We start from the raw sequence: 24,466 nt of genomic DNA, 5'->3' as shown, positions 1-24,466 counted from the left end.
TCCCCCGAATACCAAGGGATGACTGTATAGTTCCCACCAGCTGTGTGAGCAAAAACGTTCTTGTTTTCTCACATCCTAGGCAGCATATGATGTCCAACCTAAATATTGTTGCCAATATGGATGTGAAGTGATCTCATTGTTTTCATTTGTATTTCTCTACTAATAAAGTTAACATCTTTTTATATGCTAACCAGTCATTTGCATATCCCCATGTGAAAATTGCCTATTCGTTTCCTTTGCCAATTGTCCAATATTTAAAACTGGACTTCCTATCTTTTCTTTAACCAATTTACAGTAGTTTCTTTTATTTATTTATTTATTTATTTTTCTGTATGTGGGCCTCTCGCTGTTGTGGCCTCTCCCGTTGCGGAGCACAGGCTCCGGATGCGCAGGCTCAGCGGCCATGGCTCACGGGCCCAGCCGCTCCGCGGCATGTGGGATCTTCCCGGACCGGGGCACAAACCCATGTCCCCTGCATCGGCAGGCGGACTCTCAACCACTGCGCCACCAGGGAAGCCCTACAGTAGTTTCTTATATACTCTAGATTAATATTCTAGATATTAATCACTTGTTTTTTAAATTGAAAATATATTTCCTAATCTGTCAGCTTTCTTTGCAAATGGTGTTCTTCACTGAACAGAAATCTTTCATTTTGATGACCTCAAATCCATCATTTCTTTCTATAGCTGTGCTACGTTGTATCTTAACTCATTCTTCCTTAACCCAACATTTAAAAGATATTACCCCTATATTTTTTCTAGTAATTTCCTCATTTTACTTTTAAGTTTTAATCATGAATCCATCTAGAGTTTATTTTATTTATTTATTTATTTATTTTAATTTTATTTTATTTTTTTGCGGTACGCGGGCCTCTCACTGTTGTGTCCTCTCCCGTTGCGGAGCACAGGCTCCGGACGCGCAGGCCCAGAGGCCATGGCTCACAGGTCCAGCCGCTCCAAGGCATGTGGGATCTTCCCGGACCGGGGCACGAACCCGTGTCCCCTGCATCGGCAGGCGGACTCTTAACCGCTGCGCCACCAGGGAAGCCCCAAGAGTTTACTTTTGAATGTACTGATTGCCGTGCACTTGCTTTTATTTTTATGTTTTTTTCATATAATGGCCCTTCTATTAAATAATCATTCCCTTCCTCCTCTGGTTCTCCAGGCCACTATATAACGCAGGGTCCTGTTGGTAGATTCCATTCTGTTCCATTATTCATTTTTCCATTCCCATGCCGGTGTCACACTGTTTTAATGGCCATGGCTTTGTGATATCCCTTAATACACGGTAGGGCTAATCTCTTTGTTCTTTGTTTTGAGCATTGTCTTAATTATACATGGACTTTTATTATTCCGTAAAAAATATAAAATCACTTTACAATTCTCCAAAAGTCCTGCTAGGATTTTTTTAAAATTTATTTAATTTATTTTTTGGCTGCCTTGGGTCTTTGCTGCTGTGCGCAGGCTATCTCTAGTTGCGGCGAGCCAGTGCTACTCTTCGTTGCAGTGTGCGGGCTTCTCATTGCGGTGGCTTCTCTTTGTTGGAGAGCATGGGCTCTAGGAGCACAGGTTTCAGTAGTTGTGGTACGCAGGCTCAGTAGTTGTGGCTCACGGGCTCTAGAGCGCAGGCTCAGTAGTTGTGGCCCACGGACTTAGTTGCTCCGCCCCATGTGGGATCTTCCCGGACCAGGGCTCGAACCCATGTCCCCTGCATTGGTAGGCAGATTCCCAACCACTGTGCCACCAGGGAAGTCCCCCTGCTAGGATTTTGATTCCAATTGTATTAGGCTTATATATTAATTTGGGTACAATTGACACCTGTACAATGTTAAATATTCCCATCCATGAGAATAGCACGTTTCCCCATTTATTCGGGACTTCTTTTATACCCTTGAAGAGAAACTCAAACACTTTCTCCACAAAGGCCAAGTGCATTTTTGTTAGTGGACACTTTATAGTTTCATTTATATTTCAAATATCTTATTTTCTAACCAGTTTTTGCTCATACAAAGGAAACTTATTCACTTTAAAATCTGATTTTGAATATAGTCACTTGGCTGAACTCTTTAGCAAGTTCTAGTGGCTGATTCTCTTGGATTTTCTATGCAAATAGTTATATCCTCTGCTCTTTCCAATAAGCACGTTGAGACCCTTATAAGGGAGCTAAAACTTAGGTCGGGAACTCCTCGGAACACACCTGCTTCCTCCCTCGAGAGCCAGCGAATCCCGTGACCCGCGGGGTCTTGGCTGAGAGTTCGGCCCCCGCCAGGTGGACCCACTTCGCCGCGGGCAGCCGCCCGGAGGAGGGGCGCCGCGCCCGCAGCCCCCGCCCCGCCAATCACAGCGAGGCATCGCCACGGGCCGGGAATGACCAATCCGCGACTTCTCTCCTCCGGGGCCGCCAACGCTCTGCAAAGTTAGTCGGCTTCGGAGAAACTTCTTCCGCAAGATGGCCCAGCGCTGATTTGCGGGACCCGCAGCGACGGTTACCTGCCCCGGGGCCACAGAGCCGCCGGCCCAGTCCCCGAGCCTTGCACCTCCGCAGCCCTCGAGCTGTCTTCTCGCGCCCATGGCGGTGGCCGAGCTGTACACGCAGGTAGGCAGGGTGGCCCCGACCTAAGGGAAGGAGCGCGGGAGGGAAGCGGCCGGGCGCTAGTGCTGACTGTACCTGGCGGCCGGGCCACACCTGTGCACCTGGCGCGCTCGCCGCGGGGAGGGGCCGCGGAGACAATGGGGGTCCGGGGAGCGTCGTATCCCCCCGCCCCGCCGAGAGCTCGGGTCCCTATCGGTGGGGATGGCGCCCCCGGGAGCCTGGGTCCCCTCGGTATGGGAGGACCGAGTGCTAGGGGCTGCTTCTCCGGCCGGATCTGAGCTTCCCGGTGTCCAGGAGTTGCGGGTCCGTCCCTTCTCCCGCGCCACGGAGGAAATAAGACTTGCCCACGGAAACTCAGAAACCTCAGGCACTGGCGAAGATAGTCTGTAATCTTACCCCTTGAACAACTCGGCACAGAAACTCGGACCGCAGTATTCAGGATGCTTTCTAGAATTCCCGGGTCTTCAAAATACCTGCATGTACACTTAAGTTCATCTGGTGCCTGAAGCTGCGGGTGCTTGGGAGTGTGGCCCAGGCCTTACCCGTAGTAGAAGTTGAGGGCTCCTGGGAATCCAGGGATCCTGACACTGTAGTCACAGGCTCTTTACTCACATTTATAAGGTGTTTTACAGCTATAAAAATACCTTTCACGTACACCCCGAGTCCGGGAATCACTCTAGAGCATTCCTCTGAAACCTCCTCTTCCCGCAAACGAGGGCTCCCCACCTTCGCTGGGAAGGCCAGGATTCCCACACGGTGCCCAGAACCTTCTGAGATGAGCTTGGTTAATTATTTGTATAAAAAGTGTGAAAGTGGGGCTCCCCTGGTGGCGCAGTGGTTGAGAGTCCGCTTGCCGATGCCTGGGACACGGGTTCGTGCCCCGGTCCGGGAAGATCCCACATGCCGCGGAGCGGCTGGGCCCGTGAGCCATGGCCTCTGAGCCTGTGCATCCGGAGCCTGTGCTTCGCAACGGCAGAGGCCACAACAGTCAGAGGCCCGTGTACCGCAAAAAAAATAAAAAATAAAAAGTGTGAAAGTGTTGGAAAAAGTCCACTCTAATAGCCATAAAGCCAGATACTCCTGTACCCCAGTGGGGGAAATCTGTGGTACCCAGTATTCAGATAGATGAGACTAGAATTCATCCATTTCCCCTGACAAGTGCCCTAGCTTTATAATAAAGAGACACTTTTGCTGTAGATAAAACCATGGCTGTAAATAATTTGTTTCAGTGGTTTAAGTAAGCGTTTTTTCTTCTACTTTGTTTAATTAATTAACAGTACAAATACAAACTAACCAAACAGTATTTCCCCCTCTATTAACTAGAGTTCTAAATGGCAGTGTTAGAATAGTTTTACCAGTGAGAATGTGAGACATCAAATATCCAGCAGTGCTTCTTAGAGCTTCAGCTTACTGGAGCTAAAAAAAAATTCTTGAAAAAAACTATTCTTGGAAGATACTTTGGAGGTCGGAGGAAAATGCTGATTAATCCATTCTAAGTCACAATTTTTCCTGAAGCAAAAAGACACAGGTGTGAATACCCCATCATAAAGTGACTCATGCCACAAATATTTATTAAATACCAACTAGGTACCAGGCACAATGTAGGAAAACTAATATGGAAGAGTTTTCTAGAGGTGAGCTTGGATGGACAAAGACTGAGAATCGCAGAGCCAGAAGAAGCCTTGATGGCCATCTCTACCCACTTTGTGTCCAAGTAAGCACCTGTGTTCAGGCACCTCCCTTCCCAGTGGCCGATCAGCCTCCACTTTGTCAGTTCCAGAGGTGGGAAGCTCCCCCATTTGTGTAGCTACCTGTTTAGGTTTTAGAGAACTTCTTTGTTAAAGAGTTCTTCCTTAAACTGACACAAAAATCTTAAGCTCTCTCCCTCGCTTCCCTCCCACTCCCTCCCACACTCCCGAGTCTGCAGATCTAGCCAATTAGTCTAAGTCAAAGTTTGTGACGGGGGAACCTTGGCCACAGTGAACCCACAGGAGTGCTCTGTTTCCCTGCACGATCTTAGCCACATAATGTTTTAAAACAACCTGAAACCCATTGCTGCGCTCAGAGGCAAGTAGTCACCCTGTAGCAGGGTGATGGGTGGGCTGTCCATTCAGGGATCCGTGTGTGGCAGCCAGTTCCTGTGTGACATCCAGACCCACCCTATGATCTGCCCGCTGCCCCACTCACCCACTTTACACTGCTGTTACCTGCCTGGCCCCTGACTAATTTCCCTTCCTGCATTGAAGACAGGCATATTATCTCCCATAAAACATTTGTTTAGCACTTTTTGTATATAAAACATTATGCTTGGGGAAGGTTAGAAACAGAAAATGTAAATGATTAGTGTTGCCTCAGGGAGTTTTCTGATGAGTGAGAAATGAGAAATGTCAAGTAATTCAATCTGCTGAGGCCTGCAAGGCATGGAGGAGCCTGCTGGGGGATGGGGCTTAGCAGGGGAGAGCCATGGCAGCCAAAGAGTTAGGTCAGGGCTTTATATTCCGTTGAAGATTTTGAATGGGGATGACAGGATCCAGGGTGGTGTAAGTCAGATATGCCAGCGGTGACCATGAGACTCTGTGCCCATGGGAGAGAGGCTGGAGCCAGGTAGCTGAATCCTCAGGTCATCCTAAGTGCATGGGGAAAAAAATTAGGGCTGCAGTGTTAGACATGGAGGATGGAAGGAGCTCGCAGAGAGCATGGAGAGGTAGGTGAGAATGGGAGACGGCACTGGGGCGTGTGAGGATGAGGGGTGACCCAAGGCTGACATGAGGTTAGAGTCTGAAAGATCAAAGCAGGCTGGTGCTGTTGACGCAGGGACTTCAGGAGGAGGAGACCTTAGGGAAGTCATGAGGCAAGGTTTGTACCTGCGGGGGTTGATGTGGGGAAGGGGCTTCCAAGGGAGAGTGCCCTGAGTGGTTGGAGGTTGGTATAGAAGATGGGCCAGGAGTTTTCCCCATAGGTGGTAATTGAAGCCCAGGCATGTGGGCCTCATCAAGGGAGAGAAGAGGGCCAAGACAGGACACCGGGGATGCATCTGTTCAGGGAGGAAAGGAGGCAGAGGGGCCGCAGATGGAGCCGTCACAGGGAGGGGGACACGGGAGGCCTGGCACGGGAACCACAGGAAGAGAGGTTCTGAGAAAGGGGACACTCGGGAGGAAGTGTGTTGAGAGTAGTTGCTGCCAGTTGAAGTGTGACACGACTCACCCCTTTTCAAAAGCTCTTTGGCAACGTGCCTTAGAAACGTCAGAGCATTTGCTGCTGTTCAGCAGTGCCACTGTTTGAAATCTCTCTGAGAAAAACCGGTCCGGCCGTCCTCTAACTGAGCCCCTCTGGAGACCCCTGTCACTTTCAGACTCACTGACCAGCCACAAGGCCCCGCCTCTGTACCTTCCCCCGCTGCCTGCCAGCTCCTACCTTGGCTCACCCTCTGCCCACCTTCTTGCCATCCTGCAGTGTATTCCCGCAGTGTCACCACTCTATGTCTGTTCTGCTCACTGGTGCCTGCACCTTTCAGATTCAATGTGAGCAGTGCCTCTTCTTTCCTATTTTTTTAATCAAAGTATAGTTGATTTACAATATTGTGTTAGTTTCAGGTATACAGCAAAGTTATTCATATTATTTTCCATAATAGGTTAATACAAGATATTGAATACAGTTCCCTGTGTTATACAGTAAATCCTTTTTGCTTGTCTATCTTATGTATAGTAGTTTGTATCTGTTAATCCCATACTCTTAGTTTATCTCTGCCTCCTCCGCTCCTTTTCCCCTTTGTAACCATGTTTGTTTACTATGTGAGTCTATTTCTGTTTTGTATATAGATTCATTTGTATTATTTTTTATATTCTACATATAAATGATATGTAATATTTGTCTTTCTCTGACTTACTATGATAATCCCTAGGTCCATCCATGTTGCTGCAAATGGCAATATTTCATTCTTTTTTACTGCTGAGTTATATCTATATCTATATATACACAGTCCATTTTGTGTGTGATATATATATATATATCTCACGTCTTCTTAAACCAGTCATTTGTTGATGGGCACTTTCCATGTCTTGGCTATTGTAAGTAGTGCTGTTATGAACATTGGGGTACCTGTATCTTTTCGAATTAGAGTTTTCATCTTTTCTGGATATATGCCCAGGAGTGGGATTGCTGGATCATACGGTAGCTCTAAGGAACCTCCATACTGTTTTCCATAGTGGCTGTGTCAATTTACATTCCCACCAACAGTGTAAGAGGGTTCTTTCCTCCACACCCTCTCCAGTAATTATTAGCTGTAGACTATTTTCTTTTAATAAATAAATTTGTTTATTTATTTATTTTTGGCTGCGTTGGGTCTTTGTTGCTGCACGCGGTCTTTCTCTAGTTGCGGCGAGAGGGGGCTACTCTTCCTTGTTGTGCGTGGGCTTCTCACTGTGGTGGCTTTTTTTGTTGTGGAGCACGGGCTCTAGGCATGTGGGCTTCAGCAGTTGTGGAGCACGGCCTTAGTTGCTCCGCGGCATGTGGGATCTTCCCGGACCAGGGCTTGAACCCGTGTCCCCTGCATTGGCAGGTGGATTCTTAACCACTGTGCCACCAGGGAAGTCCCAGTTGTAGACTTTTAGAGGACAGCCATTCTGGTCGGTATGAGGTGATACCTCGTTATGGTTTTGATTTGCATTTCTCTAATAATTAATTAATAATTATTAATTAATTGCTAGTCATTAGCAATGTCGAGCATCTTTTCATGTGCCCATTGGCCATCGGTTTGTCTTCTTTGGAGAAATGTCTATGAGGTCTTCTGCCCATTTTTTGATTGGGTTGTTTGTTTGTTTTATATTGAGTTTTGTGAGCCGTCTGTGTATTTTGGATATTAACCCCTTGTCAGTCACATTGTTGAGCAGTGCCTCTTCTGAGAAATCTTTGCAGCCAGCCCCTCCATCCAGGCACTTTTCATGATGACTTGTAACAGCTCCTTAACTCTGTCTCCCCTATTGACCAAGGGTTTCTAGAGAACAGGGAGCAGTAGAGACTCAGTAAATGTTTGATGTGTGCATGCATGAATGAATGAGTTTTTTTGCTTTCAGAAAGGGCTATGGTCATGATGATGATGATGTTGATGATAGTTACTTTTATCTTATAGTCATCGAGTACTTCTTATGTGCCAGATGCCATCCTCAGAACTCTGTGAACTTTATCCGCAGAACATCTTTCATTTAATCTGAATAAACAATGCCATGTGTTAGTTATTGCTATTCCATTTTTACAGATGGCTCAGGTTAAGTAAGTTGCCTAAGGTTACATAGAAGCGATGAGCTAGGATTAAAAACCTATCTTCTTAATACCTCCTACTCTCACCACCTTATTCAACGACCTTATCATCTTCCTTCTCTTCAAGGGATCTGACCTTTCCCCCAACACACAGAATTTTTGGAAAGTCCATTCATTTCATAGCTGCCTCCTCCGACATCTGGTTATTTATCAGATTATTCCTTCTAATAACTAAAATGGAACCAACCCAAATGTCCAGGAAGAGGGCTAGAGTTACGTGAATTATAGATAGAAGAATAGAATAGTATGAAGCCATAAAAAATGCTACTGTGAAGAGTTCATAACAACATGGGAAAATGTTTATGTTACGTGGAGAATGTCGGCACAAAAATGCATCTGCTCTGTGATCATAAACATAAAATATGCAAAGTAAGAAGACCATGTGTATCAATAACAATTCAGCAGTCAGTTCTATAGCTGCAGAGACGTCAAGGAGGATGAAGGCTGAGGAAGTGTCATGGGATTTGGCCACCAGGAAGTCCTTGGCATTGCTTCTCTTTTAGTAGAACCGTGCGGGAGAGAGGGGACAGCTGGGCATGGTCACGGGCTGAAGGGATGGAACTGGTGGAGGACTGGAATCTGAAGATGTAAGAAAGGCACCAGGCATGGAATAGCTTCAGAAGGTAATGGTGGACCTGAGGCTGGATGGCAGGAGTTGAAAGACATGGAGCTCTTTAGAATGAGCTGTGGGCAGGACTGAGAGCTTGAGGAGAGTGATGATACCACCAACTTTTTCTCTTACAGCATCATTCCAGACCCTTCACCATCAAGGCCACCACCCTATGGGTGAATTTCAATTCCTTGATGCCCATCTTTGTGGCACTATTCTCTAGATCTGGTCTGCTCAGCCAGAGTACCGTGGAACTCGTGGGGCTGCAGCCTCCTGTGAGCTGCCCTCAGTGCAGGCGAGCATTAAGTCAGTGTTCTGTTTGTTTTAAGCAGAGCTGCTACATGCTGCCCCTGGAATGCACATGCACAGTGGCTGGGGCTAAGTCTTGGTTCTGCTAACTGGATGACATTGAGCAAGTTACTTAATTTCTCTTGAGTTTCAACACCTGTAGAATGGATTTAAGTCTTACCAGTCATTGTAAGGATTAAATCACCTGTGTAAAATCCTTAGCACAATATCTGACACATAAGGCTTAATAAAAGTTAGCTGTTTTTTATATTGATGCTCTTGTAATACAGTTAATTTTTGGTACCTAACTATTGGACTTTACATTTATTCCTTTTAAATTTTCCATCTTGTTGTTTAGTGTTTAATGTCCTGCAGCTTGTCAAAACCTTTTTGAAGCTTTTTTAAAACCTCTTTGTATCTTGATCATCTTTAGCTGATCATTTTATCTGCATATCTGATACACATGTGTTCTGGTTTTTTATCTAAGATACTGGTGAAAGTGATGAAGGGAGGGTGAGGCGGTAGAGCTGTATAGCATGCCTCTAAAGACCTTTCTAATTAACCAGAACTGAGGTTTTAGCCACAGATGCACAAATCATATTATCCTTCACCCATCTCTTTCTCTTCCTTGTGCTTGAGGAACTCACAAGACATCTTCACAGAAATTCTGTAGAAACTCCGATATGCAAGGTCAAGAGAAATGCAGTCCAGGGCCTCTGTCTAAAATAAGGTCAAAGCTCAGTTTAATAACTTTCCATTTAGCTATTCTAAGCAGCTTGTAGATTTCTATATGACATTAACCACCCTGGAAAATTAGATTTTTCTATTGTATTATATATGGATAGTTCAAAAGAGTAAAAAAGGACATAAAGACTAAAATACCAAGTTTATTGGTGCAAACTACTTGGAATTTGAGTTTTTGTTTAGTAGATGTTTTTATGGAGTGCTAGCCGTGGGGAAATCGTTGTATTGAGTTCCAGGGCACAAAGACAAGGCTCTTGAAGCTCACATGCCAGTGGGGGAGATGGGAAGCTACCTGAAACCTGGGGAGGGAGCAGAGAGTGCTAAAGAGGAAGCATCCAGTCCTGCCTGGGGTGGAGGGTGGTGGGGAAAGTACCGCAGGTGGGAATCCTGAGCTGACTCTTGACTGCTCAGAGCAGTTTGCTCACAGATGGGGAGAGGAGGAATGGCACTGGGGGTGGAAGGAACAGAAGTGCAGAGCAGAGAGCCAGGAAGAGCTTGGCATGTTCTAGAAACTGCTGGTGGTTTGGGTGGCAGCAGGCAGAGGATGGATTGAAAAGAAGGTGAGGCCTGAGTAGGAAAACTGGCTAGGACTGTGGTTCCCAGGCCTGGATGTTCATCAGAATCCGTCAGGGGGAACTTTCATCTTGCTTGGCCCAACCCACAGAAATTCTGATTCAGGTGTGGGTAAAGGACTCTGTCTCTCCACAGAAACCGGTACTCAGCCTGTTTGAGGAAGCACCCCGCAGGTTGTGGTACCCATCAAGAGAAGATTGGTGGGCGCAGCATAGGGGGAGCTGATTGATGACCATGGCATTGCGGGTGGATGGGGCAGACAGATGAGACCTGTTTACATTTAGGCGTCCTAGCACCTGATAACCATTTGATTGTTGGGGGCTAAGGGAAGGAGGGAGAGGGTGTCCAGCACTGTCCCAGGTTTCTGATGTGACGGGCTGGAGAACTGAGGAGCAAGATTGTGTGTGGGGCAGGCATAATGATCACTCAAGCTTGGGATTTGTGAGTGTCAGAGGACATTTAGGGGCTGACGTCTGGGAGACAGTTGGAATTGTGGTCTAGACCCACTGGGCTAGAGATCTGGGCTGGAGGCCTCAGTGGTGCACAGGTGCCAGGGCAGTTGTGGAAGCTGCGGGAATGGGTGAAACTCTCCAGAAACAGCCTGTCATGAGGAGAGGCCGGGAGGGATCTTGGGAGACACGGGAGGAGGCTGGGGAGCTGGGAAGGCCTGGAGGAACGAGTGAAGAGGAGAAGAGAGGGAGCGTGGTGTCACTGCCCTGGCTGACGGAGAACGTGGAGACCCCCTTCCAGTCCAGAGAGTGGCTAGGAGAAAACCCCTGTCATCCCATACGCCATGTAAAGTCTCCAAGCCATTTCTGTGGCTGATGCCGGTAGACCCCTCAAATAGGCGGGAGACATGAGAAGATGCCGCTCTCGTCGTATCTGAGCATGTGGGGTGGGCGGATTTGGCCTGTCCCTGAGGACTTGGCCCTTCCTCTTGAAGGCTTTGCCTCATTCCGGAGCCTCCCCGGACGTGGATGCACCCTGATCTCCCTCCACAGGGGAAGATTCCCAGGATAGGTGTGGGCGGCAGGCCTCGCTGCTCTCCTGGCCCTGCTGCAGGCAGCCCCTGGAGGGCTTGGCAAGTGACCTGAGTCAGGAGGCTCCTGCCCCACAGGAAGGAGCCACGCTGGGGAGGTCCTATGACCTCATGTCGTTTGTCCAGACACTGCAGTTAGCTCTCTCTCCGGTTTGAAGCATTGCCTTGTGGGTTGAGGAATGTGAGGCAGAAGGGAGGGACCGAATGGGTGTAACTGAGGTGGGACCAGGTAAACTTGGGCATGTTTGCTTACCAGGCTGGGTCTCAGCTGCGGGGCCCTAAATGGCCGACAGCCTTGCCGGCAGAGGCATCAGGCCTGGCGGGGTGTGCGCAGCCTGGGGAATCCAGGGCTGAGGAAGCCATTTGTGTTCACGCCAGAAGAGAAGCAGACATTTGGTTCCATATGTCCTAATGCATTTAAGGCTACTTTTAGCTGAAACAGACCAGCCTGTGCACTCTCAAGTAGATGGCTGCAGTTGAGAGTTCGGGATTATTTTCAGAGCCAGACTCATTTAATTAACAAGTAGTTCAAAGAAGGAGTCCCAAGCTCTGGTTCCATGGAGTCCTGGCCTTTGAGATTCTCTGTGTGGTATCTGGTGAGTTATTGACCTCTCTGGGCTTGAGTTTGGGGATCAGGAAAACAAAGGCCTTGGGTTAGCTTAGTGCCTTGCATCACTTCTCAGAGCCTCAGGTTTACGTGGAAGGGCCTGAGGGACCTCAGCTGCACAACATGGTGGGCTACCACCATTTCATTTGAAGCAAGCTTTGAAAAGAACTTTGACAGCTTGGAGTAGACAATCTCCTGGGACCCTTTCAGCTATAAAATTCTGTAGTGGCCAATTCTTGATAAATGAGATATTCCCAATTATCATAAAAATATTATCCTATAAAAAAGTATTAATGATTTCAGCTTTATGAGGTTCGCAATAAATACTTTTAAGAGCAGACCTGACATGGAAAATAGTAGTCCATGGCAACAAGTATGTGTGGAGTGTGGGTGTGTGTGTCTGTGTGCTTGTGAGGCTTCTCTCCACCTATTTGCATGGGCGCGTGTCTCTGAGTGTGTGTCATTGCCCGCCAGGTCATTCTTCCATTTTCTCTCTCTTTCCCTTTCCCTCCCTCCCTCTCTCACAAGTATCACTCATCCTGTGCCACGTTTCAGCAAACTTCTGTTTCCCTTTCCCTCCCTCTCTCTCTCACAAGTATCACTCATCCTGTGCCACGTTTCAGCAAACTTCTGCTCTTAGCTAGCTGTCGAGAATTAAAGCAAACCCAAATAACTTAGGGAGTCATGATTGATATTCAACCAAAGATATACATATATTTTTTGTTTGATAAGTGAGGCAGCTTATATTAACTAGTAGTTTAATAAATGTGCTCCTCAGCCAACTTTGTCCTAGTCCTGACACCCCAAACTTTGTTTTATACTTATTCTTTATTTCCTTCAACATCTTATTATGAAAATTAAAAGTATACAAAAAAGTTGAAAAAATTTTACGGTGAGTATCTGTCCCACCACCTAGATTCTAGCATGAATGTTCTACCATATTTGTTATATCACATGTCTGTCCATCTTTTTATACTTCAGTCCTCAGCCCATCTTACTTTTTGAAGCGTTTTAGGGTAATCGCATACATCAGTACACGTCCTCCTAAATAGTAGTATGCGTATTGTTAAGAGTTCCATTGTTGTTGAGTTCTTTTTGTAAAATTTCCAGACAATGAAAGGTACAAATCTTAAGCGTGCGTTCTCTGAGGTTTGAAAAAGGGCTTAACACCTATGTAACCCAGACCCCTTCAAGGTATAGAATGTTGCCATGGCCCCACAAGATTCCCTCCCCAGACCCTCCTACCCCCAGAGGCAACTACTGTTCTGATTCTTTTCTGCACATTGTATTTGTTTTACGTGTTCTCGTACTTCATTTAAAGGACTCATACAGAATGTACTCGGTTGTGTACAGCGTCTTTAACTCAGCCTAATGCTTTGGAGATTCATTCATGTTCTTGCTTGTATCAGTAGTTGATTCTTCTTATTGGTAAGTAGTATTCCATTGTGTGAGTATACCACAGTTTTGTGTTGTTTTAATTTACTCTCATGTTAGTGGACATAGGGTCTGTTTCTAGTTTTTAGCCATTATGAAGAAAGTTACTATGAACGTTCATGTACAAGTCTTTTTGTGAACATATATTTTGATATTTGCCTTTAAAGATGGCATATTCTGATTATAAAAGTAAAATATGCAAATTATAGAAAGTACATAAAACTGTAAAGAAGAAAAGTAAAATGTCATAATTATTGCCCAGAATTTTTTTGTACCTGAAAACTCCTGAAGGTGCGATCTCTCAACCCAAGGGAAGATTTCCTCACAGTGGAAAGCCCCCAGCAGTCCACAAGCCACGTGTTCAGCTGGCTCATATCCAGGTTGTCATTTGGTCATGATGTTTGCCCTCTCAGCTGTTAAGAAGCAGAGATTCACAAAGGGTAGTGTCTTGTTTGTGACTGTCCCCAGAGTCAAGGATGATGCCTGGTGCCAATTCAGTGCCCAGGAACTGTACTCAGAAGGATGGCAGGCACTTAGGCAAAATGCAGCATACGTGGGCTTCCCTGGTGGCGCAGTGGTTAAGAATCCGCCTGCCAATGCAGGGGACACGGGTTCAAGCCCTGGGCCGGGAAGATCCCACATGCTGTGGAGCAACTAAGCCTGTGCACCACAACAAGAGAAGCCACCTCAGTGAGAAGCCTGCACGCTGCAATGAAGAGTAGCCCCTGCTCGCTCCAACTAGAGAAAGCCCGCGCGAAGACCCAACGCAACCTAAATAAATTAAATAAATAAATAAGTGCAGCATTCTCTCCTAAAGGCACAAACATTCCCTGCTACAAGGGTTTACACACTCGACAATTACCTCCAGAAGGTCCATTTGTCCCACTGAGGGACAATGCCAGAGGACCAATATTCCTTTGGCCTGTGAATGTAAGGGGGTGGAAAGGAGATGCCACTGTAGGCACCAGCCTTAACTGGGTGCTCATCTCAGCTCTGCTCTTGGAGAACTTGGAATCCCTGAGGCCAATTTTCTCCGGGAAATGAGGGTTAGACGCTGCACGGCTTCTTAGGCTTCATCTCGATCTGGGATCCCGAGCTATTGAGCCTTTGGATTCAGGAGCTTTCCTGGGTGCTACTTCATGTCTCCATGTGAGTGCTCCCCAATTCTTGTTCCTTTTGGCCTGGTTATGTCCCAGGACATCAGGGTATCCTGTAGGGGTGCCCCCATTGATAGAAACCACCGATATGTGAGCAGAGAGATGCAAATATACACATAATGCACATGCAGCTCCAGGTTAGAGATTGGCTGAGTTAGTAGGAAGACCATGATGATTAAGAGGAGATGCCTTTCTTTCTTGGTAATCCAGCACTGTGCCAGACGCATACATAAGAGATGCCCAGGTGTTTTGTTTTTTTTTTAATTTTTAGGTTTATTTAATTAATTAATTTATTTATTGGCTGTGTTGGGTCTTCGTTGCTGTGCACGGGCTTTCTGTAGTTGCAGCGGGCAGGGGCTACTCTTCGTTGCAGTGCAACAGAGACTCTCCCTGAGTCTGGTTGTGGCACATGGGCTTAGTTGCTCCTCGGCATGTGGGATCTTCCCAGACCAGAGCTCGAACCCACGTCCCCTGCATTGGCAGGTGGATTCTTAAACATTGCGTCACCAGGAAAGTCCCAGGAGGTGCCCAGGTGTTGGATGGATGGATGGATGGGATGAATGGATGGGTGAATGAATGAACGAAAGAGTGAATGAAAAAATAGATGACCACAGGAGAATATGAAATGTGGGGTCTGGGTGAAAGCAAGAGTAGTCAGGAGAGAGAAGAATGACTCATGGGGCCCTGTGACAGCTACAGTATAGAGACATGGCAGAGTCACTCTGTGTTTACCTCAAGCTGCATTCAGGTGCCACTGGTGACCTCTGGAGAGTGAGCCTGCCCCCTTCCCAGTGTGTGAGTGTGAATATTAGATGTGTGTATTGGTTGGCTTGAGCTGCCATAACAGCATACCACAGACGTTTATTTTCTCACAGTTCTGGAGGCTGGGCAGTCCAAGATCAAGGTGTTGGCAGGGTTGGTCTGGTGAGGGCTTCTCCCCTTGGGTGCAGACAGCTGTTTTCTCACTGAACTCCCATGGCCTTTCTTCTGTGCATGCAGGTGGAGAGAGAGTGTGCATGCAAGCTCCCTGGTATCTCTTATAAGGACACTAATCTTATCGGATCGGGGCCTTATGACCTCATTTAACCTTAATTACCTCTTAAAGACCTTATATCCAAATGTATTCACATTGGGGGTTAGGGCTTCAACATATGAGTTTTGAGGGGATAATTCAGTACATAGCAATGTAGTTCTGCTTAAGGACTTGCACATCAGCACTGAGCCAGGTGGGACATTGAGCTCGGGACTTCCACATTTCCCCCGGTGGGAATCCTTGGCTACTGACCAGTGTGATAAGACTGTGATAACACTGCTGTAACACGACTTCCACAGCATTGTGCAAAGTGCTGTCAGCTACTCAGTCCAACTTAACCTCCCAGTAAACCTTAAAGTATTGAGTAGGTATTGTTGTGCCCATTTTATAGATGAGAAGAATGAGCACAAGAAGTTAAGTGTCTGGCCCAGAGCCCCATAGTCCATCAGTGGTGAACCACATCCCTCTGCTCCAGCTCTTGTAGACAGTGCTCAGATCTTCCCATTAAGAGACTCACAGATTTCCTTTCCACTCCCAGGCTTTCCTTTTTCAATATGTGTTTAAGAGGCTTTGGGAATTCTATTACCTGTGAAATGAAGCAGCTAGGCCTGGTGCATTGCAGATACACTAACGATTACCTCACAAGCAAAAATTAGGTAAAAGTATTCCTAATGAATTTACTGACGTTAGTGCACAGAAAGAAATCTCCCTGAGTCTAATCATCTAACGATTTGTGTTTTGCTTTTAAAGTGCTGAAATTAAGCCTTTCTTGTTCTGTTGGTCAGTACAACAGGGTTTGGATTCCTGATCCTGAAGAAGTTTGGAAGTCTGCCGAGATAGCAAAGGACTATAGCGTTGGTGACAGCGTCCTGCGTCTCCTGCTGGAGGATGGAACGGTGAGGGTCCTCCATCATAACTACCATGATGTATAAAGGAGAAGCTGTAGGGTGTGTGTGGGAGGGGAGCACCTCCGGCAGAGGGCACATGAGGGGGCACCTAACGTGGCCAGCTGGTGCTGTGGGTCCACCTGTGTGTTTGTACCCCTCCCCACCTCCCTGCCTCCACCCCCCACTACCCTAATGAAGACATAAAGTGCCCTGCGTCAGCTGGGCCTCTCTCTGGAATGAGATGCAGTGGACAGGTGTGTGCTCTGTGCTGCCTTTCTGGGGATTCAGCAATGTTGGGAGAATGCTGAAGAATGATTACCATTTTGGCTTTATGAGTCTCAGCACAGAGACTGGGTGAAGATGAGAAACTTGGAGAGGAAGTAGTTTGAGCCCAAGACATAAACTGGTAGAGAACAACCTCAAGATGGGAGGAGGAAGAGACATAGAAGGGAGATAGAAAACAGGGAGGGAGGGCTTCCCTGGTGGCGCAGTGGTGGAGAGTCCGCCTGCCGATGCAGGGGACGCAGGTTCGTGCCCCGGTCCGGGAAGATCCCACGTGCCACGGAGCGGCTGGGCCCATGAGCCATGGCCGCTGGGCCTGCGCGTCCGGAGCCTGTGCTCCGCAATGGGAGAGGCCACAGCAGTGAGAGGCCCGCGTACCGCAAAAAAAAAAAAAAAAAAAGAAAGAAAACAGGAAGGGAGAGGGAGGTGCGGGAGAATGGCGAGTCAGTCTATGGATGGATAGAAACAGGTGAGAATTGGGACCTCCAGGAGGGAGTGTAACAGGGCAGTTGGAGGAGTGATGGGAGATGGGACAAGGGGACAGGAAGCCCAGCTGGGTAGGACATTATGAGGAAGCTCTGTGGTGCCGGTGTGGCAAGGAAGAGGCAAAGGATGAGCAGGAGGTGGGGCAGTTGTCCCCATGGTAGAGCATGCCCGTGAAGAGTTCCTCTCAAAGGCTGGTCCTGGCTTTCGATTACCAGTTTCTACAGATTTTATCTCCGCTTTAAGTTTCCATGATGAGTCGTCCTTTCCCCCCATAGCTGTAATGACATCCCACTGGATCCATAGCTAGGCTGCCTTAGGTTTTTAGAATCAAGTATCTGGATGCAGAATTGGACAAAGGATTCATGATCCATCTGGATGTCAGAGTTAGTCCTGGGAATTTCACATGAATATTAAAATGCTGGAATTTCCAAGGCATGGAAATGGTCTCTGCAGAGATAGGACATATCACTGCCAATCAGACTGTCCTGGATTTGAGTCATCTCCTCAGATCCTGGGAAGGGAGATAAACATAGCAGTTAAGAGCCACGTCCTCTAGAATCAGACTATCTGAGTTCAAATCCTTCCCAGTCTGTGGCAGACTATCTGGGTTCAGATCCCACTAAGTCTGTGACAGTGAGCCCCTCGGCTTCCTCACATGTCAGATGGAGTTAGTAACAGCATATCACAGGGCTGCTGAAGATCAGATGGGATAATCCCTGGGGGCTTGTGTAAATGCAAAGGGGGAGGCAGAGGAGCTGCTATTTCCATTTAGCCTTTCCCTTCCCATCAGAAACTCCTTGGGGGCATTTGTTGAGTATCTCCTGTGCAGTCAAGGTTCTGATTAGGGATCAGGTGGCTTTGGGGAGAAAAATCTCAGGGCAGCAGCTGCAGTGGCAGTTTGCTGCTTTAGTAATATGAGCAGAGCTTCAGGTGGCGACGTTCCTGGCCCTGAAAGAGCTGCTCAGAGGAGGAGGGGGAGAGGCAGGTAAGATGGCAGGTGGCCAGGCTGCTTTTTTTTTTTTTAACATCTTTATTGGAGTATAATTGCTTTACAATGGTGTGTTAGTTTCTGTTGTATAACAAAGTGAATCAGCTATACATATGCATATATCCCCATATCCCCTCCCTCTTGCGTCTCCCTCCCACCCTCCCTATCCCACCCCTCTAGGTGGTCACAAAGCACCTAGCTGATCTCCCTGTGCTATGTGGCTGCCTCACACTATTTTACATTTGGTAGTGTATATATGTCCATACCACTCTCTCACTTCGTCCCAGCTTACCCTTCCCCCTCCCCGTGTCCTCAAGTCCATTCTCTCCAACTGCATCTTTATTCCTGTTCTGCCCCTAGGTTCTTAATAAACTTTTTTCTTTTTTAGATTCCATATATATGTGTTAACATATGGTATTTGTCTTTCTCTTTCTGACTTACTTCACTCTGTACGACAGACTCTGGGTCCATCCACCTCACTACAAATAATGCAATATCGTTTCTTTTTATGGCTGAGTAATATTCCATTGTATATATGTGCCACATCTTCTTCATCCATTCATCTGTTGCTTTTTAACTTAACCCTTTATCTATACCATGAAGGACAAAGCCTGCTTTATGTAAGAAAATATCACCTCTGTTGCCAGCTGTCGATCTCATGTTCTTCACATTCATATTTTCTCCCCTCCCCCAAAGACTGTCTGTTCTATTTGTCTTTCTCTCTCTCTCCTTCTGTTTCTTTCACACATAAGCAGACACACACACACATAAGACAGACACACACACACACACACACACACACACACACACACACAGAGTGGCTGAACTGGAAAAGGAGGTTGTTGATTTAAAACATAATGGAGGGCTTCCCTGGTGGTGCAGTGGTGGAGAGTCCGCCTGCTGATGCAGGGGACACGGGTTCGTGCCCCGGTCCCGGAAGATCCCACATGCCGCAGAGCGGCTGCGCCTGTGAGCCATGGCCGCTGAGCCTGTGCATCCGGAGCCTGTGCATCCGGAGCCTGTGCTCCGCAGCGGGAGAGGCCACAACAGTGAGAGGCCTGCGTACCGCAAAAAAAAAAAAGCGGAAAAACTCAGGGTAAGTGTAAATTATGTATGAGCAGCACTTTATCTTATTCTCGAAAGTGTGTAGGTTAAAAATATCCTGCTTGGGCAGGTCTATAAATATAATTGCATTGATAATGAGCAGGCAGCTGCTGTGAGGATCCATGCCCAGTTGTCCCGGATTGCCCTGAGCTGCTCTCCTTATGGAAAACAGTCCAACCAGCTAACAAATCAAACCCCTGTCAGCGTTGACCAGGCATCATGACGCAGGCTTCAGAGTCAGCCAGACCCATATTAACTGTGTGACCTTCAACAAGGAGCTTAACTTCTCTGAACTTGTCTCCTTAACTCTTAGTTAGGGATGTCATGCCCTCCTTAGAAAGCAGTTTTGAGGATCAGATGAAAAACCAGTGCTGAGTCCTTGGCACAGGGCCTGCAGAATGGGCTCTTGCCAAGGGGCAGCTGGGTCACTTTGTGCAGCTGGTCCAGGACCAGGTATGGAAAGGAAGGCAGCCTGGGAGGTGGAAGGGAAACAAGCCTGCTGGGTGTCCTTGCTCAAGTCACTTCCCCAAGCTGTGAAGTGAAAGTGAAGGAAGGTAGAATAGGTGGTAATAAGGTCCCTTAATGCTCTGACATCTGCAAGGCCCGAAGGCGTGCTGACCTTGCCTTCATTCTGCTCAGGCAGCTACTTTCGGAATATACATTGGTGAAATCTAGCAGATGACAGGCCATCCTGGGCCAGTTACTCAGCCCAGGGCTGAAAATCATAGAAATAGGCAGCCCTGCAGGCCTTGGGAACACAGGTGGCTGCAGACAGGAGTCACCTGTATAGGGGGCCTCTCACAGAGCGACCATCATCCCACACAGGCTCCTTTAGACACTTCTCACCACCAAGAATGTCAACTTCCAATAGAGATTCGGCAACCTTAGAGCTTCAAGGGACCTTAGATCACTGAGTCATTTTAGCAACAGAATCCTGTTTCCAAATGAAAACTTTCATGGCACCAGCAGCTAAACCACATGCAAGTAGAGCCCCTGTGGTAGAATTGGGATGGGATGCCCAGGTCCCTGGCCATGTAACTTCCCTGTCACCCCTTACTGAGGCCTCTGTAGCTCTGAGGACCCCTGATCTGGTCCAGCCAGGCTTTTCACAGATGAGAGAAGGGAGGGCCAGAGAAGGTGAGTGACACACCCTAGGGCACACAGCCAATACCTTGATCACCTGGCTCCCAAAAGTGAGCCATGAAGATTATTTTCTCGTTGCTATACATAAATTTGTTTTTTTAGAGTGTCAGGGATCACTCCAAAGTGGGGTAGATGGGAAAGAGGACAGTGATACAGCAGAAACACCAAAAAACTTTTACTTTCAGAACTTTAATTTCATCTTTGTCCACAGGAGCTGGATTATTCCGTTGATCCAGAATCTCTGCCTCCACTTCGGAATCCTGACATCCTCGTGGGTGAGAATGACCTCACGGCCCTCAGCTATCTCCACGAGCCCGCTGTGCTCCACAATCTCAGAATCCGCTTTGCAGAATCCAAACTCATTTACACCTACAGTGGTAAGGAGAGCAATTCTAGGAGCGCAGGAATGACACTGAAACTTAATGCTCGTTGTCTAGAGCATCCTGATTATGTTTTACATTATGTTTATATTAGAAATGTTGACTCTGTCAAAATGTGTAATCACACCTAAAAATTTGCCCAGATTTCTATCTAAAAGGTACACACATCCGATCTTAGAGTTTGTTATAAAATGAAGTATCTAGGTGGGGAGAGTCTTCAACAAAAACTAAGATTGGACTACCAAGAAAAATATATGTGGTTAAAGCTTGTGTTTGAGTTTCTCGTTGGATGTGATAAGTTTATTACTTATTTGGGGCAGTGATATTATCATTATGTTTACACTGAGAATTGTAAGAGCCTCTCAGTTTTAGGGCATTGCCATCTGTCATCTCATCAAACCTTCAGAGTAGCCTAGAAATGTAGGTGACCTCAGCAGAGAACTGAGATTCGGAGCATTAAGTGACCTGCCCAAAGTCACACAGGAGATTTAATAAGTGACAGAGCTGCGGTTTCTCAAAAGAACTTGGAGAAAGAGGTGACACTAAGAATCCCATCACTGCATCTGACATCTTTCCTCAGGAATCATCCTGGTGGCCATGAATCCTTACAAGCAGCTGCCGATATATGGAGATGCCATCATCCACGCCTACAGTGGGCAGAACATGGGCGATATGGACCCGCACATATTTGCTGTGGCAGAAGAGGCATACAAGCAGATGGCCAGGTAGCTTCCTGCCAGGCAGGGCTTCCTCTTGCTCTCCCAGTGATCCTGCATTTGCTGGGCCTTCACAGTGGTAGGGAGACATCTGGCCGGGTCTCATTAAAAGTGACCATCAATCAGACCGGTGGGGGTGCTTGGTAGAGCAGACTGACTGTACCAAGTAGCAAATGACTGTTTGCTATATAACTGTCTAAACCAAGTTTCCTGGTTTTGCCCCTTCTAGGTAGTCAAGTCAGTCCTACCAATCTGGGAATAGCCGATGCTTTTCCTGAAGTGTGTTTGGTTGGAAGAAAATTGATTTATTCTTCACTGTGAGATGCTTAAGCATTTTTACCCATCCATGGCAGCAAACTCTAATGATAGATGAGCACAGGTTTTAGCTGTAGGAGATTGGGGGTTTTATTCTAATTTTTGCCACTTGTTTTTTGTATGGCCTGTGAAGTTATTGTTTTGCTAGCAAACAAGGAGGCTTTTATGAAAAGTCTCCTGTGGACCAGGCACTGTGCACACACTCTCACACATCATCTTGAGTGCCCTCACAAGAGCGTGTGATGAGGATGCCTGAGGAGTAGTCAGACAACTGAGATGTGAAGCCATCCACCCAAGGTCACCCAGCAAGAGAAAGGCAGAGCTGGGATTTTTGCTCAGATTTCTAGACTCCATGTGTAATTTCTTTTCCCCATAGCTATCCTATTTTGGCTTCAACATCCTGATCTGTAAAAGGATCTTTGTAGATCCTTACAGTTTGCAAAAGAACTTTCACAGACAGTGGTCTCCTTTGAGTCTTAGAACACCTCTGTGAAGTCTACTGAACCTCCATCATGCCCTTATTTCACAGATAAAACCTGAGACACAGGACCTGGGTCTGCTACATTTACTTCATAACCCTGGGCACAGCCCTGATCCTCATCTGTGAGCTAGATGCTCAGAGAGCACCCATTCCAAGCTCTACTGCTGATAACCAGGAAAAAATAATGGTGGCTTATACAAGGTAGAAATGCATGACTCTCTCCTGCAGAGAAGTCTGATGGGCAGTCCAGGGCTAGCACACCACCTCTACCAAGTCATCAAGGATCAGTGCCTTCCAGCTTCCCAATCCTTGGAGCGGGATCCTTGGCCTCAGGGCCAAGCAAGTACTCAGCCTTCTTTCTCTCTTTTCTAGGCTACAGAGTGTCCCAGGGGAAGGGTGTGCCCCTCCTGGTTAAGGAGCCCTCCCAGAAGCCCCCACAGAGCACTTCTGCTCACAGCTCATTGGTCAGGTCCTACTCACATGACCATGCCTAGCCACAGGGGAGGCTGGGATATGTAGTCTTTCATATACGCAGCAACGTGTCCACTAAGAATTGGGGCCTAGTCCCTAAGAAGCAGGGGAGGATGAATGTTGGGTAGAGAATTACTGATTAAAAGCCAGTAACCTGGGACACCCGAACCCCACGTCCTCAGTCTCAGCAGGTGCCCTCCATGCCTCGATGCACCTGTCAGGCCACAACGGATTGTGTGACTCCCTCTCTTTTGTAAGCACATCAGAGGCTGGGAGCCAAGCCAGGCTCAGAGGACACCAGCTGGACCCGAACCTGCCGTCCCTACTCTGGTGCTGTGACGAATGATGTAAAAGTCTCCCCCCTTTCCTGAGCCCTGCGGGTAGTGTGGAGGCTCATGAGTAGAGGGCAGCCAAGCCCGATGGTACCAGAAAATGAAAGATCCTGGAGGTTCCAAAAAAAATTGCCAATTACCTTGGCTTCTGCCACAGCAAGGTTCTTTCCAGTGCTAAAACACCCATGGTTCTGGGATTTACCCTGGCCCCTGCAGGTCTCCAGGGCATCTGCAAGATTAGAGTGTGTGTGGCTCAGAGCCTGACAGGCCAGGACTGCTCCTGGGTGTCAGTAGCATGAGCTTGTTAGAGCTGCAGGACTGAGCCAGGTTCAAGCTTGAAGAGCCAGTTTCCTCTGGAGGTCTGTCTAACTGTAATAGCAGAACCGAACCTAAGGCAGGCTCTCACTGGACTTGCTGATGCTAGACTAGGAGTCCGGAGAGCCCAGCTTTAGTAACCCCAGTCCCACTCCATGCAGCTGAGGGGCGCTGGGAGTGTCGTTCACCTCCTGAGCATCTTAGCTTCCTCACTGAGGCCAGGAGCTCTCTCTCTGAGGTCCTCTCCAGTGTTCACAGAGAGGTTGTGTGTTCTGTGCCTCGCTGAGTCACTGTTCTACTCATCTGTAAAATGGATACACAGTATGTGGCATAGGATTTTTGTGAGGCTTAAATGAGAATCCCTGTAAGGTTTTCACCAAGCACCTGGCACATAAGTGGTGCTAGGACAGCACTATAATAAGGTTCTACCATCATGATCTAATGACACAAAAAGTTTAATGCATTTTTTAAGATCTCTAAGTTGTGTAACAGCATGTTGGCTTATGGAGCACACGTGTTCCCAAGCACTTTGCAAGTAATTGCTCTCCAAATGATGTCTTTAAAATGTTTTTATATTTAAGTGGGGATATACAGAAAGGAGTTGACATAGACTTGAGATTGCTATCTTTACAAACCTGCTTGCGGGTTTGACCTGTGGCAAACCTCTGGAAACTTGGATTTCAGGAAGGTTCTCAGCATTCCCTAATTGCTAAGAGTGGCTCACTGCACCTAAACTGTGTGAACAATTTGGTCCCTGCTGAATATCTGCTTTCCTTCTGGGCATCTGGAATTTTGGTGTGTGATAGCAGAGGATGCCTATGTGACCGGCCCCCAGTAAAAACCCTGGACACTGAGTCTCTATTGAGCTTCCCTGGTAGACAGTGTTTCCCGTGTGTTGTCGTAATTCATTGCTGGAGGAAGTAAGTGCATCCTGTGTGCCTCCACTGGGAGAGGACTCTTGGAAGTTTACACCTGGCCTCCTCTGGACTTGGCCCTGTATGCCTTTTCCCCTTGCTGATTTGCTTTGTATCCTTCTGGTGTAATAAGTCTTCGCCATGAGTGCGAATGTGTGCTGAGTCCTGTGAGTCCTGCCAGTGGATCACTGATCTGGGATTGGCCTTGGGGGCTCTCAGCACAGGGGACACAACATGAAACAAAGCTGTGTGTTCAGCA

At 47.2% G+C, this 24,466-nt stretch overlaps 1 protein-coding gene across 1 annotated transcript in view; it reads left to right on the top strand.

Annotated features, from left to right (window-relative positions):
- The first annotated feature begins 2,565 nt into the window (after positions 1-2,565).
- Positions 2,566-24,466, top strand: part of MYO5C (myosin VC) — a 121,412-nt gene continuing 99,511 nt past the window's right edge. The window contains exons 1-4 of the mRNA XM_007461908.1: positions 2,566-2,595; positions 16,179-16,289; positions 20,495-20,660; positions 21,244-21,388. Of these exons, the coding sequence (XP_007461970.1) occupies positions 2,569-2,595; positions 16,179-16,289; positions 20,495-20,660; positions 21,244-21,388 (449 nt within the window). The 5' untranslated portion in view covers positions 2,566-2,568. The remainder of the gene's footprint in view (positions 2,596-16,178; positions 16,290-20,494; positions 20,661-21,243; positions 21,389-24,466) is intronic.

This window comes from Lipotes vexillifer, unplaced genomic scaffold, assembly GCF_000442215.2.
Source record: "Lipotes vexillifer unplaced genomic scaffold, Lipotes_vexillifer_v1.1 scaffold283, whole genome shotgun sequence".
NCBI classification, from domain to species: domain Eukaryota; kingdom Metazoa; phylum Chordata; class Mammalia; order Artiodactyla; family Lipotidae; genus Lipotes; species Lipotes vexillifer.
The sequence above is the reverse complement of the archived record's forward strand: the minus strand, read 5'-3'. Positions and strand labels throughout refer to the sequence as shown.